The sequence below is a fragment of the Carcharhinus amblyrhynchos genome, chromosome 6 (genome assembly GCF_965287045.1).
Source record: "Carcharhinus amblyrhynchos chromosome 6, sCarAmb.v2.hapA, whole genome shotgun sequence".
In the NCBI taxonomy this organism is placed as follows: domain Eukaryota; kingdom Metazoa; phylum Chordata; class Chondrichthyes; order Carcharhiniformes; family Carcharhinidae; genus Carcharhinus; species Carcharhinus amblyrhynchos.
This window is the reverse complement of record NC_137329.1, coordinates 77403967-77421639: the sequence shown is the minus strand read 5'-3', so window position 1 is coordinate 77421639 and position 17673 is coordinate 77403967. Positions and strand designations below refer to the sequence as shown.

Below are 17673 nucleotides of genomic sequence, written 5' to 3'. Positions count from 1 at the left end.
TCTTAGCAAGACATAAACAGACATCCCCATTCTGTGGACACACTGAAGGACAATTCTTTTTGAGTGTCAGTGGATGAAAATGTTCTATAAATGAAGATAATTCCAAAATAAAATACATGCCAAGGATACTTCCAAGAAATTGGTTGTTAGTACACTGGATCATCTATCAAAGGACTTATTAATTTAAAATATATTCATTTTTTGCCTTTATATAGTAGCATTTGGAGCTGAAAACTCTGACTGCGTTGATTGTGATCTGCGCTGACTGAAACTATTAGGAAATAGTTATTGTGAGCAGTCTCAGTATTCAGCATATATTTGCACTAAGTTGATTCAACAGTACCTACTTTCTGTTTTTCCTGACACATTTGTCTTTTTTCAGTTAATTCTGAAGGACGTGGATTCTTTGCTCTATGTGGACACGGATATTCTTTTTTTGCGTCCTATGGATGATATATGGGCATTTCTTGAAGATTTCAATCACACGCAGATTGCTGGAATGGCACCAGAACATGAGGAGCCACGAATTGGCTGGTACAACCGTTTTGCCAGACATCCATATTATGGGAAGACTGGAATCAACTCTGGAGTTATGTTGATGAACATGACCCGTATTCGAAAAAAATATTTTAAGGTTAGTGATCTGTATTGATTTTCTGCTGATATACATAAAATATTGCCACAATTTAATATATGTTTTGTTTGTGTTGTATATTGTCATATACTCTGAAGGGATAGGAAATAAATTTAACATACTGAGACTCTTCCGAGTTTATATGGCACAGTTGGTTTCTTCCACAGCCCATTCTTTTGCAATGAAAATTGTTCCATTATTTCTTTTGCTTTTAATTATTTGGCTGATTTATAAATGTTTAATGATATAGTATATGGTAAAATTGTATTTAATTAATGCAATAATAGTCAAATGCAAAATCTAATTAGCAGAAAATTATAAATGAATACTTTTCCAGGCTCTAATCTATTTGTGTTTAGCTTGAAATATTGTTTTAATCTCAGTTTTTTTCCTCAAAGCTTTCTAGCAACAGTCACAGGATTGCGATCAAGATAGGAAACCCTGATATACCCCCTGCCCTTTCTTATTCTGAACTGTTAAAACAAAATTTCAGCCCATAGAAGCAGGACCACAAAAAACTAACTTAAACTGAGTGTTCGTCTCCACAGAAATCCTTAGTAAAAGGTGAAAGATTTACAGAACCTGAAGATAAGCAATTGTAGTGTATTCAACCATTAAACAGTGACCTTTTTAACAAGTACCAGCTGATACCGTTAGTTTGCAGCAGAATAAGCAGAGATTTAGTGACCAAATTAGAGAATCTTGTCACAGCAAGCAGGTATTTTTAAAATTGTCTGCAGTCTCTAATTTCAACCTCTAGAAATGTCTCCCAAGTTTATGTTGTGGTGGGCTAAAGATAGCAATTTTGACCAGCTGATGGCGCTATTAGACTTCCTTTGGTGCCACTGAAACACTTATTGGAGGTGAGAAAAGGATCTGATTTCAATTTAAAAATGAAATAAAGGTAATTCATAGAATGGTGTTTGATGTGTGATATGCTTGCATCATTTCGGATTGCTTTGTTTTCCAACTGAAATACTTAAAGGAGATAAATTGGTTGCTTGTTAAAACGGAGAAACGGACTGTAGTGCTGCAATAGTTATTTTCTGTTGAGCTGTTATTTTTTGTAGCTGTGGACTGTTCAGATCATTTTTCTGTGATAGAATCTGTGATAGAGTGTTAGAGGAGAATATTTCTTATCAATAATGTGTGCTTTGACTAATTAGCATCTAACATAAGGAAAATTAATACCTTGTGTGGGAAAATGTTTTTTTCTAAACCTGAGACAAAGAAATGGGGAAAATGGCACATTGCTATAACATTAAACTTGTATTTGACATGAAGATGCCTAAAATTGTGCGCCATACCCAATAACATCATTTTCATTCCATCAAAAATGTTCCTGTTTATACATCCCCACTCTCTCTCTCACACTAACTCTAATAGAATACAACGTTTATTAGCATGCACAGATTTTTATCCTTTTTTAGCTTTTCAAACATTCATTGTGGTGTTGTTCTTGTCTACTTTAGCCTTTTTCCAACATTGTCCATTGAGCACTTAAAATAACATTTTCAAGCTGCCAATTGCTTAGCCTTTGCTGTAGATGTTGATCTGCTGAAGAACTCCATTCCCCTCCCTGACTACTTTCTCAATAGGTTTGTAATCTCTGCATTGCATTCACCCTTAAGTTGATTTTCTCAAACCTTCATACATGGCTCTTCTGCTTCTTGCCTTTCATATTCCATTCTCTCTCAACTTCAGCTCATCAGAAACTTTTACTCTATTCTACATTCCACATAGCTGCACACCAAGAATCTTTGTGCTCACTGAGCTACATTGTGAAGTGTAGAACTAGAGCCACATTATAACCTTTTTGTTTACATGCACAATAATAGAGGGGTGTGTGTGGTCAGTTCCCATCACCTGAGTATAATTAAACATTTCAGATCATATTGAGCAGCATAAAAATATTTTAACAAGTGAAAAACCAATAAGATATGTTTTTCTAATGTTTTTGTTATGTGCAGAAGTATAATCTCTCTCTCTGACAGCTTAAGGATGTAGGCTGGGATTGTCCCAAAAAAAATTCGGGGGCAAACTGGAGTAACTCACGTTGATCTTTTTCAGTGGGAGTTCACACTAGAATCTCCTCACACTCTGTGCAAAGCAGAGGCAGTAAGAAGTCTCACAACACCAGTTAAAGTCCAATAGGTTTATTTGTTAGCAAAAACCACTAACTTTCGGAGCAGGATGGGAGAATTGCCCCGATAATTTTTACAGAATATTGATGCTCAAAACATCAGGTCAAAATACTTGGAATTGCATGTTGTAATGAAGTTGAGATTTTGATTTAGCCGCCTCATACCCAAACCTTCTCTGCCTCCACTTGGTGTGAGTGAGGCAACGAGGGTTCAACAAAGGAGCAGTGAGTAAAACAATGAGAGGTCAGGAATAAAGTGACAAATGGGAAACAGTAAGGGGTTGGGAGCATTCAGTGGGTGCACAGCAATGATGATAAGAGAAAGTAGTTAGGTGCTGGTAGACCAGGTGACCTTTGTCCAACCTTCTCATGCAAGGGTTTCCATTAAGTTTTGTTCTCAGTCCAGGGGCTGATGAGCAAATTTCAAAAAGATATGGTTTGGCACATTCTTAAACATGAATTTCACAAAAGAAGCAACTATCTGAGCAAAAATAAAGCATCAAATTGTTCATTTATAATATGGAGTAATTAATAAAGATGACCATTAGCATGTGAGAGGGTCAAATTGTATTGTTTTTCCAGCGCACTCGCAGGGTACTTATTCATTTTTCACTTAACCTCACTCCCATACACCAGCACACTCATACCTCTTGGTGTGAACCCTGAGATTAGGAATGAGCCTCTACCTCTCTTCATCTCACGCACACACCTATGGTCTCACGGGCAATGTGCCCCTTGCATGTGTCCCAAGCCCCAGTGCTGTCTGCGGCCAGTCTCGACCCCGCTCACATGCACCACCCCCAGCCCCTCGCTTGAGACCCATGCCTGTTCGTGCCTCCTGACCTCTCACCTGCCCCCTCCACTGATATGCCAGTGACATGTCTCTGCACCACTAGAATCACCACCTCTCCCAAAATAAAGTTTTACTACTCATGAAAGGAAGTTATGAAAAAACTCAGCAGTTGCTTAGCAATAAGGGATTGGAAACAGATCCACAGAAATAGGAGGTAAGTGACCTAGAAGAAAGTAAGTGGTGGAGGCTGCCTCGCTAAATATTTTTAAGAAGTGGGTTGATGGGTTCTTGATAAGAGAGGGGATTAAGGGTTATGGGGAGAGGGCGGGAAAGTGGAACTGAGCCACGACAGATCAGCCATGATCTTATTGAATGGCGGGGCAGGCTCGAAGGGCTAGATGGCCTACTCCTGCTCCTATTTCTTATGTTCTTATGTTCTTAAAGTGCTGGATCAGGTAGGTTATGGAAAGGTATAGATAGCAAGTCTCAAACTAAAGAAGAAACTAAAGCCAGAGGTTGATCAGGAGAACGGTCCCAAGAAGACCTTCTAGTCAAAGGAAAAGAACAGAAATCTGAAAAAAAGTCCTCTTTAGTGAAGTCAAGAGTGAGAAACAGAGGAAAAGGCTCCATGGTAAAAGACACGTGCAGGAAGCAGGTGTGAAGCAATATCAGCTTGAGAGAAGCCGGAAGATTAGTGGATTCAGCCAATGATTGGTAACTTCTCACTATGGGCTTGTGAAGCAGTGGTGTCCTGTTGGCACGGAGAGCTCAGTATCTGAGAGAGTGTGGAAGGCAAAGCTTGAAAGCATGTGGCGATTCATGGGAGAGGAACATTGTAAAAAGAGATCCAAACCCTGAAGGTGAGTCGTTATTAAAAATATTCAGTTGAAACCATAGTTTAGAGGATATTTCAAGGCAAATTCTTAGAGTGAAGATTGGAAACCAAATTAAAGGACAGAGGCTCTGTGAGACCAGTTGGCTCATAGTGTAACAAGCATCTGGGGGAGTTGATGAGAAATCCATGGAAGTTATTTTAGATGGCATCTGTCACTTGGTTTCAGGGTGCGGTATGTCTGACCACAGGTTGCCTATCTGTTTGCATGGATTGTTTACATACTGTGAAATTTAGAGTATAACAAGCTGTATTTATCTGTAAGGATTTAATTGTAGATGAAGGAACAGTATATTGTAGTTAATTGTTTCTTGTTTAATATATGTTTTATTCTTTTGTTAAAAGTTCCTCAGTTAACTCTCATGACCCTGTAAACAAAAAAATAAAAGTTTGGATCAAGCCTAGTTTCATCCTGGGATCTGACATTTCCTGTTGCAAGATCAGCTGGGATCATAACACCCACAAGAGGAAACATTCACTCTGTATCCATTTTATCAAAACTTTTCATAGTTATATTGAATCACACCTCAATCCTTGTACTTCCATGAGAAAAGAGACCCAGTCTTTCAATTTTTCCTCATGTATATGCATGCAGTGCTAGTTTCATACTTATGAATCTTTGCACACTATATCCTTTATGCCTCTATATCCTTTTTTCATTTTGGCAATTAGAACAACATGCAGTAAGTAGCCTAACCAAGGTTCCCTCTCTCTGAACAAAGAACAGAACAACACAGCACAGGAAACGGGCCCTTCGGCCCAACAAGCCCACGCCGCCATTTTAACATTGAGTGCCCTCTTCTATCTATGACCTTTGTCTACGCCTATTGGACTCCACAATGAAGGAATTATGACCAGATTGAGGGACGCCTAATTTAGGGACGATTTGTTAACACCAGTCAGCCGAAGAGCACGTTTTTGGGGTGTGGGAGGAAACCGGAGCACCCAGAGAAAACCCATGCAAGCACGGGGAGAATGTGCAAACTCCCACAGACACTGGCCCAAATCCATGTATCTGTACAGCAAGCAGTGATAGTCACTGACCTGTCATGTTGCCCGTCAGCTGGTCCAGTTTAAGTGTACACTAACGACTTGAAGCACTAGGCAACTCTTGAAGCAACATCCAAGAGCAGCCCTTGCACGACCCATCGCGTGTGTGCCCCTTGTTGGACAACAAGGTGGACCGAATCACCTGTGGATGTAAAAACAAAAAAGACATCAATCAACATACACAACTTATACAGACATTCACAGAATCCTCAGAAGCTCAAACGTAAGACAGGTGAGCCATAAAATATGTTGGACACTCCATAGGAATCTATTGATTCCCATGAATGTCCTGAGGCTCTTGATCCTTGTTTAGAACAATCTTTTGTATCCCTCCATCTCTAGTCTGCTCATGTGCCTCTGGGTTTAGTACAACTTCCCTTTCTTTTAATTCTGTTCTTCTCTAAATGAAGCCAAGTGCTTGGTTTACTTTTTAAATATATGACTTTGCTAACCTGTAGCACAACTTTCATACCTGGTATACTTGTACTCTGAGGCCCCTTTGTTCCTCCACCCCACCAGCCTTGTAAATTTTCAAATAATAAGTGACCTCTGTACTTTTTTTATATTACATGTACGACCTCACATTTATGTGTGTTGAACTTCATTTGTCAATTACTTGTCCATTCTGCGGGTTTATTAATGCTGTCCGTAGTTTGTTGTAGTCCTTCTCAATATTGGCTATCCCCTTCCACCCTTACGATTTGGTGACATTTGCTAATTTAGAAATTGTGTTTTTACTTCCAACATCCAAATCATTAATATAAATTGTGAACAACAGTGGTCCCAATACTGATCCTTATGGAACAGCACTTCCCCCTTTCTGCCACTCTGAGTAACTATCCTACACTTTACTCTCTGCTTTCTGTCTCAAAGCCAGCTGACAATCCATTCTGCCACTTGTCCCTGACTCCACATTCTCTGACTTTATTCCTTAGCCTACTATGTGACACTTATTGATGGCCTCTTGAAAATTCTGAAAATCTAATGCATTGTTATTTAATAAATAAAGCAAGACTTGCATTTATAGAGTGCTTTTCATCTCTACCAAGTGCCTCACAGCCAATTAGTACTTTTTGAAGCCTAGTCACTGCTATAATGTCAGAAATGCCAACATGCACTGAGCAAAATCTCGCAAACAGCAATGTGATAATCAGAAAATCAGTTCAGATATTAATATTATTCTGGTATTAATTGAGGGATAGATATTATCCAGTACACTGGTGGTAACTCGGGTACTCGTCTTTGAAATAATACCATGGGATCTTTTACATCTACCAAACAGGCAGATGAGGCCTCGGTTTAATGCCTCATCTGTAAGACTGCACCTCCAATAATGTAGCACTATCTCAGGACTGCCTTGATTTTTGTGTTTGAGTCCTGGAGTGGTGCATGAATCCAAAACCTCGTGATTCAGAGCTAAGAATGCTGCCACTGAGCCACAGCTGGCACTTTGACCAGTATCTACTCTCTGTTATCTCCTCAAAAAAAAATTGCTAAAGTTGGTCAAGCAAGATTTTCCCATTTGAAACCAAGTGGCTTTTCATCACTGCATTTTTCATTTATCATTTTTTTTTCTATTCTCTTATTTAAGAGTTCCATTAACTTTCCTACTAGTGGTGTTAAGCTGACTTCCTTATAATTCTCTGTACGCGTTCTGTGTCCCTTTTTTAAATATAGGAATCACATTAGCTAGCCACCAGTCCTCAGGCACTGCACATTTTTCTAACGAATTATTAAATATGTGTAGTAATGCTCTGCCATCTCTTCCTTCGATTCTTCTAAAATACATGGATGCAATCCAACTGGACAGGAGCTTTATCCTCTGAGTTTATTCAATGCAACTCCTTTATTTTAAATGCACTTATCTCATTGTTCAACTCATCATTCAGTGTCGTGTCTACCGATTCTATCTCCCCAGTAAATACTGAAGTGAAATAATTAATATTTCTGCTATCTCCCTATCATTATCCATGGTATTATCCTGTCTACCCTTAATAGTCCTCTTTAAATTAAAGCCAACCTCTCTTATTAATGTGCTTGTAAAAATGTTACTCTTTTGTTTTATGTTCTTTGATAATTTAACTTCATGCTTCCTCTTTGCCTTCCTAATTGTTTCTCTCCTCATCTCTTCATATCCTCTTTCATCATTTGTTATCTATGTACCCATATGCACTGAAATTCCTGCTGCCAACAGGTAAAGAAATCAGGAAATTCTGGCTGCTGGCGTATGTGCATTTTTCCAAATGCCATCATTGTGTCCCCCAAACCTTGCTTCTTCCCTCAGCTTTCCTTGTTCCCCCAACAATCTCCTGCAGCCCTTAGTTCCCTTTGGTTTTCATTTCCACTCGCCTGCCGTCCATTTCTAGTCCCACAATTGGATGTGCAGAACATGGGAAACACAGCATGCTGCTTCTGTGTGACTGCACCGCTTAAATTAAACCAGATGTGCAAATTCAAATTTGACTACTGCACAGAATAATAGCTGCTTTCAATGTTATCCTGTTAAGTGGGCTTTTAAACTTGTGCAATACACAATATATCCAAAAATTGCACTTTTATATCAGCCAATAAGAAAAGATGGTGATTGTTAGGAAAGCCTGATTTTGCAATTTTTATAGTTGCAAGATCACACCAATGCATACAAGTCCGCCCAGCTTTTAGTGTCAATGTCAGTTTTCTGACTGGAAGTCGAGCTCAATTTAAGTCACTGAGCTAGCTGTTGGAATTTAAATGGTATCATTTCCTTTTCTCTCGGATCCTAAACTATTTATGAAAATAAACTTTAGTATTTTCATCCTCATTGAATAGTGTCCTTAAACTAAATGTTGCAATCAGTTCACCATAGTTCAAGTTCATTGGAAGCTGGGAATCTTATTATCATTTACTGGATCATCAGAAGCATGATTTACAGAGTTATCGCAAATGTGTAGCTTTGATTATAGCAGATTTTGTAAGAAAGCTCATCTTTATTTTGAACGGAGCCTTATATATGGCTGTTAAATTGCCTGACCTTTTACAGCTTCAATGTTTGTCATGCTACTAGAAGGCTCCAAGTGGATTACAAGTAAACATATCTAGATATATTAAATTGTTTAAAATTCAATGTGCATTTCTATAAGTGTTAACAGAAGCTAATTGACACTGGCTTCCCTGGCAGTGTGAATAGCTATTTCCTATCTCAACGTTCCTGAAAGAGTGGGAGCCATTTAAATTAGTGGTTGAAATATTTCAAACGTTAATGACCTCATCTGAAAGACAATGGATGGGACTATGCCCAGACTGGAGCTAATCCAATACCATATATGAAAGTGTTAATTTAAAAAAATTAAACTGATATGAATTATTTAGAAGAGACTAATTATTAAAAGAAATAACCAATATTCATGTACTTGGGAGTAAAATATACCAATAGCTATCATTAGTTTACATAAGCGGTCAACTTTACTGTTACTAGTGGGATAATTTCCCCAGACAAGCTTTGTACTCCTCAAAGCCATGGCATTCTATTGTAGGAGAAACAGCTGGTTGTTTATTGCAGAAGGGACAAGCACTGAGACAGAGATTAGGTGTGTCTTCTGGGAAGATGAGGAGGACTGATAATACCTAAATTCTGTGCACCATGTACCACTGGATCCAGAGATATAAACCTTTATGCAGACAGCATTGAAATCTAAACAATGTTTTGCGTACGTGACCATCAATGTAAAGAGGCACTGCAATTCTATAGCGTTCTGCTTCAGAGGTTCCTCCGATATTGTTCTCTCCTATCATATGTTGGAAGACTAAATAATTGTACTGACCCGAGTCTCCTCAGATCATTTTGTGCATACCTCATCATGACAGAAGCATGAGTCAATAGCTTTCAGCAGTCTGACTGAGTACAGCCATTTTGAAAAAAAATGAATCCAGATAGTCTTCAGTGGCATACCGGCAGAGCCAGTGAATAATAGGGACTTTCACTTGCTCCCCGAAGCTACCTGCTGAGTCCAGCTGAAAAGGCAAACACCATCTAATTGATTTACAGATGTCATTGCAGCTGCTGAACACAACCCTTCACTCCAGACAACCAATACCTCAAGCTATGAACCTGCAATGATATCTTAAAGGACTTAATCGAATCTTATCTTTATAAACATCTTTATCTGAATTTATTTTTTGTATATAATAGAGAATACAAAAGTAAGGAGGTTATACTTCAGTTATACGGGGCATTGATCTTGGAGTACTTAATTGACTGAATGGCTTACTTCTGCGTCTATGTCTTATTGTGAGACTATGTACACAATGTACACAATAGGTCTCTTCATTTAAAAGAAAGATGTAACTGTGTTGGAAGCAATTCAGAGAAGGTTTACTATACCATTTCCAGGAATGAATGAGTTGTCTTATGAGGAAAGACTAGGCTAGTATTCGCTGGTGTTTAGAAGAATAAGAGGCAACTTGATTGAAATGTATGCAAGCCTGAGGGAACTTGACAGAGTAGATGTAGGAAGGATGTTTCCTCTTGTGGGAGAATCTAGAAGTAGGAACCACTGTTTAAAAATAAGATGTGGCGATGCGGCGTTGCATTGGGGTAAACACTGTAAGAAGTCTCACAACACCAGGTTAAAATCCAACAGGTTTATTTGGTAGCATCAAGCCAGTAGTTTTTGGAGTGCTGCTTCTTCATCAGGTAAGTGGGAGTTCTGTTCAATAACAGGGCATATAAAGACACAAACTCAATTTACAAAATAGTGGTTGGAATGCAAGTCTTTGCAGGTAATCCAGTCTTAAAGGTTCAGACAATGTGAGTGGAGTGAGGGTTAAGCACGGGTTAAAGAAATGTATATTGTCTCCAGCCAGGACAGTTAGTGAGATTTTGCAAGCCCAGGCAAGATATGTTTACTTGTGATCCACTTGGAGCCTTCTAGTAGCATGACAAACATTGCAGCTGTAAAAGATGAGGCGATTTACCAGCCACTTACAAGGCTCCATTCAAATAAAGATGAGCTTCCTTACAAAATCTGCTATAATTGAAGCTACGCATTTGTGATAGCTCTGTAAATGCTTCTGATTATCCTGTAAATGTTAACAAAATTCCCAGCTTCCAATGAACTTGAACTATGGTGAACTGATTGTAATATTTAGTTTAAAGGACATTTTTCAATGAGGATGAAAATACTAAAGTTTGTTTTCCTGAATAGTTCAGGCACCTAGGAAAAAGGAAATGATACTATTTAAATTCCAACAGCTAGCTCAGTGACTTCCAGTCAAAAAAGTGGACATTGACACCAAAAGCTGGGTGGACTTGTATGCACTGATGTGTTCTTGCAACTATAGAAATAGCAAAATTAGGCTTTCCTAACAATCACCACAACGATGGCATTGCTACAGTACTCAAAACCGACAACTGCCAATCTCCAGATGCAATTTTCCAACTCATCCGCTTCACCTGGACCACAATGTCTTTACCTTCAACGACCAGTTCTTCATCCAGACACACGGAACAGCCAAGGGGACCAAATTAGCACTTCAATATGCCAACATCTTCATGCACAGGTGCAAACAATACCTCTTCACTGCACAGGACCTTCAACCAATGCTATACACTAGAAACATCAATGACGTTTCCTTCCTTTTGACTCATGGTGAACGTTTACTGAAACAACTATATGTTGACATCAACAAGTTCTATCCCATCATCAGACTCACCATGGACTACTCTCAGGAATTGGTTGCATTCTTGGACGCACACATCTCCATCAAGGATGGTCCCCTCAGCACTTCACTGTACCGCAAGCCCACGATAATCTCACGAAGCTCCACTTCTCCAGCTTCCAACCCAAACATGTTAAAGAAGCTATCCCTACAGACAAGCCCTGCACATACACAGGATCTGCTCAGATGAGGAGGATCGCAACAGACACCTTCAGACACTGAAAAATGCCCTCATAAGAACAGGATATGGCGCTCGACTCATCGATCGACAGTTCTGACACTCCACAGCAAAAAACCACACCGACCTCCTTAGGAGACAAACATGGGACACGGTGGACAGAGTACCCTTCGTCATCCAGTACTTCCCCAGAGCGGAGAAGCTATGACATCTTCTCTGGAGCCTTCAACATGTCATTGATGAAGATGAACATCTCGCCAAGGACATCCCCACACCCCCACTTCTTGCCTTCAAACAACTGCACAATCTCAAACAGACCATTGTCTGCAGCAAACTACCTAGCCTTCAGGAGAATAGTGACCATGATATCAGACAATACTGCCACAGCAACCTCTGCGAACGTGCCAGATTATCGACACAGATGCCATCATCTCGTGTAAGAACACCATCCACCAGGTACACGGTACATTCACTTGCAACTCAGCCAACATTGTCTACCTGGATACGCTGCAGGAAAGGATGTCCCGAGGCATGGTACACTGGGGTGACCATGCAGACGCTATAACAACGGATGAATGAACACCACTTGACAATCACCAGGCAAGAATGTTCTCTTCCTGTTGGGGAGCACTTCAGCGGCCACGGGCATTTGGCCTCTGATCTTCAGGTAAGCGTTATCCAAAATGGCCTTCGTGACACATGACAACGCACAGCTGCTGAGCAGAGACTGATAGCCAAGTTCCGCACACATCAGGACAGCCTCAACCAGGATCTTAGGTTCATGTCACACTATCCCCATGACTTGCCTGGGCTTGCAAAATCTTACTAACTGGCCTGGCTGCAGACAATATACATCTCTTTAACCTGTGCTTAATCCTCTCTGCAATCACATTATCTGTACCTTTACCTTTAAGACTTGATTACCTGTAAAAACTTGCATTCCAACCATTATTTTATAAATTTGAGAGCAAATATGCCCTGTTTGTGAACAGAACTCCCACTTACCTGATGAAGGAGCAGCACTCCAAAAGCTAGTGGCTCGTGCTACCAAATACACCTGTTGGACTTTAACCTGGTGTTGTAAGACTTCTTACTAAAAAAAAAAGGTGCCATCCATTTTATGCAGAGTTGAGGAAAATATTTTCTCTGGTGTAAAACTTTGGAAGTCTCTTCCTAAAGTGTTTGAAGTCTAGTTTTCAAATACCTTTTTGGCAGAAGTAGATAGGCTTGCGATAAGCGAGGAGATGAAAGGTTAACAAGGGCCGGCAGGAATGTGAAGTTGAGATTAAAACTAGTTCAGCTATCATTTATTAAATGCTACAGCAGACTCGGGGCTGAGTGGCCCCTAATTTGTACGTTCGTATGAATCAGTTAGTGACTTTTATTTAAGTAACTTACAGCAGTCTTGTAACAAACTAACCTTTTCCGGTTTAAGGCATAGCTTTGTTGCTAGGTTAGTTGTAAATAGAATCGATCACATTTAATAGGCACTGCGCACATCCTCATGGACCATTTTGAGAGAATGCCTTTAATGTATTTGTATTGGAGGGATTCATTGAGAAATCATAGGTGGATTGCTCATAAGAATTGCAATTGGCCAAGGACTGCACAAACCTAAAAATGCAGTGCTTTCCAGATATTTTCCATTTTAACACTTGCAAATTAACGTGATCCCAGATACCAGCAAAAACAAAAGAGCAGTGAAGCAACATTGTAATATTCTGTATATAATAACATTTTGTGTCTTACAGATTAACATACCAGATGTCATACATAATATAAATAGGAAAATCAGTTTTTAAAATACTCCATAAAAATATTATTTAATATACTCAGGTTTTAGGCAAGCTTTCCCCATACCCTTATGACAGAAGACTCAATGAAGCCCTTCTCCCCCGGCCCTCTGCACACATTGCAATCAGCTCCTCTCTCTCAGTGCACACACACCCTGCTTCCCATATTCTCTCACCTACCCCCCAATACATACTAGTCCTGCTTCCCAACTTCCTCTATCCCTTTGTTCCCCTCTGTCCTCAATCTTTCTTGGTTTGGTTGCTGATGAATGTGAAGCAGAGTCACTATCCTGGGGAAAGAGGCTTGAACAAAAAGCCAATGAGCAGAAACACAACAATGTTTGAAGATGCCACTTTCTTTCCTAGCTCAGCTGCATGACAATCTAGTTTTTCCTGCACTCAGTCAGTGACTGCATTAAACTTACCTGCCTGTTCCTATGTCAGATCAGTGCACAGACTCAAACTTGTCATAAAAGTGGCCTGATATTAAAGGCATTTTGGACTCACCTTCTGCTATTTGCTGTTCGGCAGTATTAATTCAGAGGGACCAGGGCTACCCCAGACTGGGCAGTTTGCTCTTCACAGTCACCATTGCTGTTTTGGAGAGGAGGGCAGCTCACGACCCAATACTGTCCCATTGGAGTGTTGTGACCCAGTTTGCAAGAGCCGGCATTAGTGTTTTTCTTCTTTTAGCAGAATATATTGTTCCTGTGCTCTGATCACTGTTTTTAAAAGTTTCCATGATTGTTCTACATTATTATTTACTAATATTATTGCCCATTTTATTTTCGGAAGTTCTATTCTTAACAACTTTGAAACCAACTTTCCTGTGTTAACCTTACTTTATGTCATATATATGTCGCTATCACCATCTTAAAATATAAAGTTATGATCATATGATTTCTAGCTGTTTTCCTATTTTCACTTCTCCTAAATGCTCTGGTTCATTACCCATCACTAAACCCAATAGCAAGCCTCCCTTACTGTGATTTTTTTACATATTGGGGGCACTTTTGAGGGTGGAGCGAGCTAATAAAATTGTGCGAGAACTGAGAAATCAGCTTTGTGCCATAATTCTCTCCTGTTGTGATCTAACTGGTGCCAGATATTCCGGGCATTCAGCCTCCTGCCCATTTCCGGCGAGAAACTGAATAAATTATTTTACTATATTCTAAACCTCATTTAAATGTAATTGGTGAGCCCAGGATGCAATCATCCAGGCTCACTTGCCTTTTGGCCTTGCCGTGAGAGATTCTTTCCTGGGATGATAATGTCTGGTACCCATGAATGGGGACCAGTCATGATGGCCTCACTGATAGACATGATGTGGGTATGCCAGCGTTGGACTGGCGTAAACACAGTAAAAAGTCTGACAACACCAGGTTTTAGTCCAACCGATTTATTTGATAATAGACTCACAAGCTTTCGGGGTTAGCCCCTTCACCTGACGAAGGGGCTAACCCCGAAAGCTTGTGAGTCTATTATCAAATAAATCGGTTGGACTAAAACCTGGTGTTGTCAGACTTTTTACTGTGCTCGCTGATAGAACCAGAGGCCTCTTAGGGAAGTCAAGCGCAACGGTAGGGATGCCCCATAAGCCTGACACTCTCGCCCATCTCTCGCCTGAGGAGGCATGAGGCCTGAAAAGGCTGGACCGTGCAGGCGTGGGCCGATCGGGTAGGGAGGTTGGGCTCCACTGCCACTATGCAGGAGATCATGAGGGTGGGTGGGGGTAATACTCCTGGGTGGTGTGGGGCTTGTGATTGGCCATGGGTCCCTCCGATTGCTGGGGTGGGGATAGGTTGAGGCTGCAGCAACAGAGGCTTGACAGGTCTCCTCTCTCTCTCGCTCTCTGTCTGGTTGCCATTGTACATGTGCAGCTGCAGAGTTCTGCATTTACTCAGTAGCACCCTCTGCTGCTATAGCAGGCTGGCTGGTGATTTAGGCCTTGTCCCCTTCCCCTGCAGGTGGGGAATGGTTTAGCCCATTTTTTTCATGCACTAAGTGCATAAAATTCTGGATTTGAACTTGCCCAAAAACCAGGTAAGAGAGTCTTCCATTTAACCACCCTTTCTGTATTTAGAAGTTTTTTGGTAAGATCGTCCCCACTGTGTTAAAAAGGAGTCTTGTGCACCTTAAGAACTTAAGAACATAAGAAATAGGAGCAGGAGTAGGCCATCTGGCCCCTCGAGCCTGCCCCGCCATTCAATAAGATCATGGCTGATCTGTTGTGGCTCAGCTCCACATTCCCGCCCTCTCCCCATAACCCTTAATCCCCTCTCTTATCAAAAACAACCTTGGAGGCACTCTATTCCCTTTTGCCTTTTCTGCCCAGCTAATATCTGGATAGTTGAAATTCCCACTTCTATTTTAAATTCGGTTCCTTAATTTGTCTGCATATTTCTTCCATCACCTCAGTTCCATTAAAAGGTAGTTTGTTTTAGTAAAGCGTTTGACAGAGTCCCTCATGGCAGATTGGTGCAAAAGGTTAAATCTCACAGGATGAAAGGAGAGCAAGCTAGATGGGTGGAAACTGGCTTGGCCATAGAAGATAGAGGGTCTTTTTCCGGCTGGAGGTCTAAGACTAGTGGTGTTCTGCAGAGCTCTGTATTGGGACCTCTGCTGTTTGTGATATATATAAATGATTTGGAAGAAGGTGTAACTGGTGTGATCGGTAAGTTTGCAGACGACACGAAGATGGCTGGACTTGTGGATAGCAATGAATATTGTCAGAGAATACAGTAGGATATAGACTGGAAAATTGGGCAGAGAAATGGCAGATGGAATTTAATCCAGGTAAATGTGAAGTGATGCATTTTGGCAGAACTAATGTAGAGGGGAGCTATACAATAAATGGCAAAACCATCAGGAGTATAGACACACACAAAGACCTGGGTGTGCGGGTTCACAGATCCTTAAAGGTGGCAACACAGGTGGAGAAGGTGATGAAGAAGGCATATGGCATGCTTGTCTTTATAGGACGGGGCATGGAGTGTAAAAGTTGGCGTATGATGTTGCAGCTATATAGAATGTTGGTTAGGCCACATTTGGAATATTGCGTCCAGTTCTGGTCGCCACACTACCAGAAGGATGTGGAGGCTTTGGAGAGAGTACAGAAAAGGTCTACCAGGATGTTGCCTGATATGGAGGGTCTTAGCTATGAGGAGAGATTGGGTAAACTGGGGTTGTTCTCCCTGGAAAGACGGAGTAACCTAATAGAGGTATATAAAATTATGAAGGGCATAGATAGGGTGAACAGTGGGAAGCTTTTTCCCAGGTCGGAGGTGACGAGGCGAAAAACTGCAGCAGGCGACGGTGCAGAGGGACCTCGGGGTCCTTGTGCATGAGTCGCAAAAACCCAGCTTGCAGGTGCAGCAGGTGGTCAGGAAGGCGAATGGGATGCTGGCCTTCATAGCGAGGGGGATTGAATATAAAAGTAGGGAGGTCTTGCTGCAGCTGTATAGGGCATTGGTGAGGCCGCAGCTGGAGTACTGTGTGCAGTTTTGGGCGCCGCACCTGCGCAAAGATATTTTGGCCTTGGAGGGAGTGCAGAGGAGGTTTACTAGGCTGATACTGGAGTTGAGGGGGTTGAGCTATGAGGAGAGGCTGAATAAACTGGGCTTGTACTCATTAGAGTTTAGAAGAATGAGGGGAGATCTCATTGAGACGTATAAGATGATGAATGGGATGGATAGGATAGAGGTGGAGAGACTCTTCCCGCTCAAAAAAGACAGTAGGACTAGGGGGCACAGCCTCAAGATAAAAGGGGGGCGGTTTAGAACGGAGTTGAGGAGGAACTTCTTCACTCAAAGGGTGGTGAATCTCTGGAATTCTCTGCCCGTTGAAGTGGTGGAGGCTGCCTCGCTAAATATTTTTAAGACGCGGGTTGATGGGTTTTTGATAGGAGAGGGGATTAAGGGTTATGGGGAGAGGGCGGGAAAGTGGAACTGAGCAGCGACAGATCAGCCATGATCTTATTGAATGGCGGGGCAGGCTCGAACGGCTAGATGGCCTACTCCTGCTCCTATTTCTTATGTTCTTATGAACACGAGGGGTCACAGGTTCAAGGTGAGGGGGGCAGGGTTTAACACAGGTGTCAGAGGGATGTATTTTACACAGAGGGTGGTGGGGGCCTGGAATGCACTGCCAATGCAAGGTGGTAGAGGCGGACATGCTGGGATCGTTTAAGACTTGTCTGGATAGCCACATGAACAGACTGGGAATGGAGGGATACAAACGAATAGTCTAGTTGGAAACATGAGCGGCGCAGGTTTGGAAGGCCGAAGAGCCTGTTTCCTGTGCTGAATTGTTCTTTGTTCTATAGATTACCCCGATTAATATGTTATCTTTTATTTCTATCCAGATGGATACTGTTTTGGTCGTACTGATAGTTGCGTCCTTTTTTTCCTGCCATTATGCTACCCCTAATAAGTGTAGCTATTCCATTTCCCCTTTGCCCTCTCTAGCTTTTCGGAAATACGTTACACATTTGA

At 41.2% G+C, this 17673-nt stretch overlaps 1 protein-coding gene across 2 annotated transcripts in view; it reads left to right on the top strand.

Annotated features, from left to right (window-relative positions):
- LOC145344021 (glucoside xylosyltransferase 1-like) overlaps positions 1 to 17673 on the top strand; it is a 62851-nt gene that overhangs the window by 29099 nt on the left and 16079 nt on the right. For both annotated transcript variants that reach the window (XM_080190730.1, XM_080190729.1), the window contains one exon: positions 383 to 634. In XM_080190730.1, coding sequence (XP_080046856.1) covers positions 383 to 634 — 252 coding nt within the window. The remainder of the gene's footprint in view (positions 1 to 382; positions 635 to 17673) is intronic.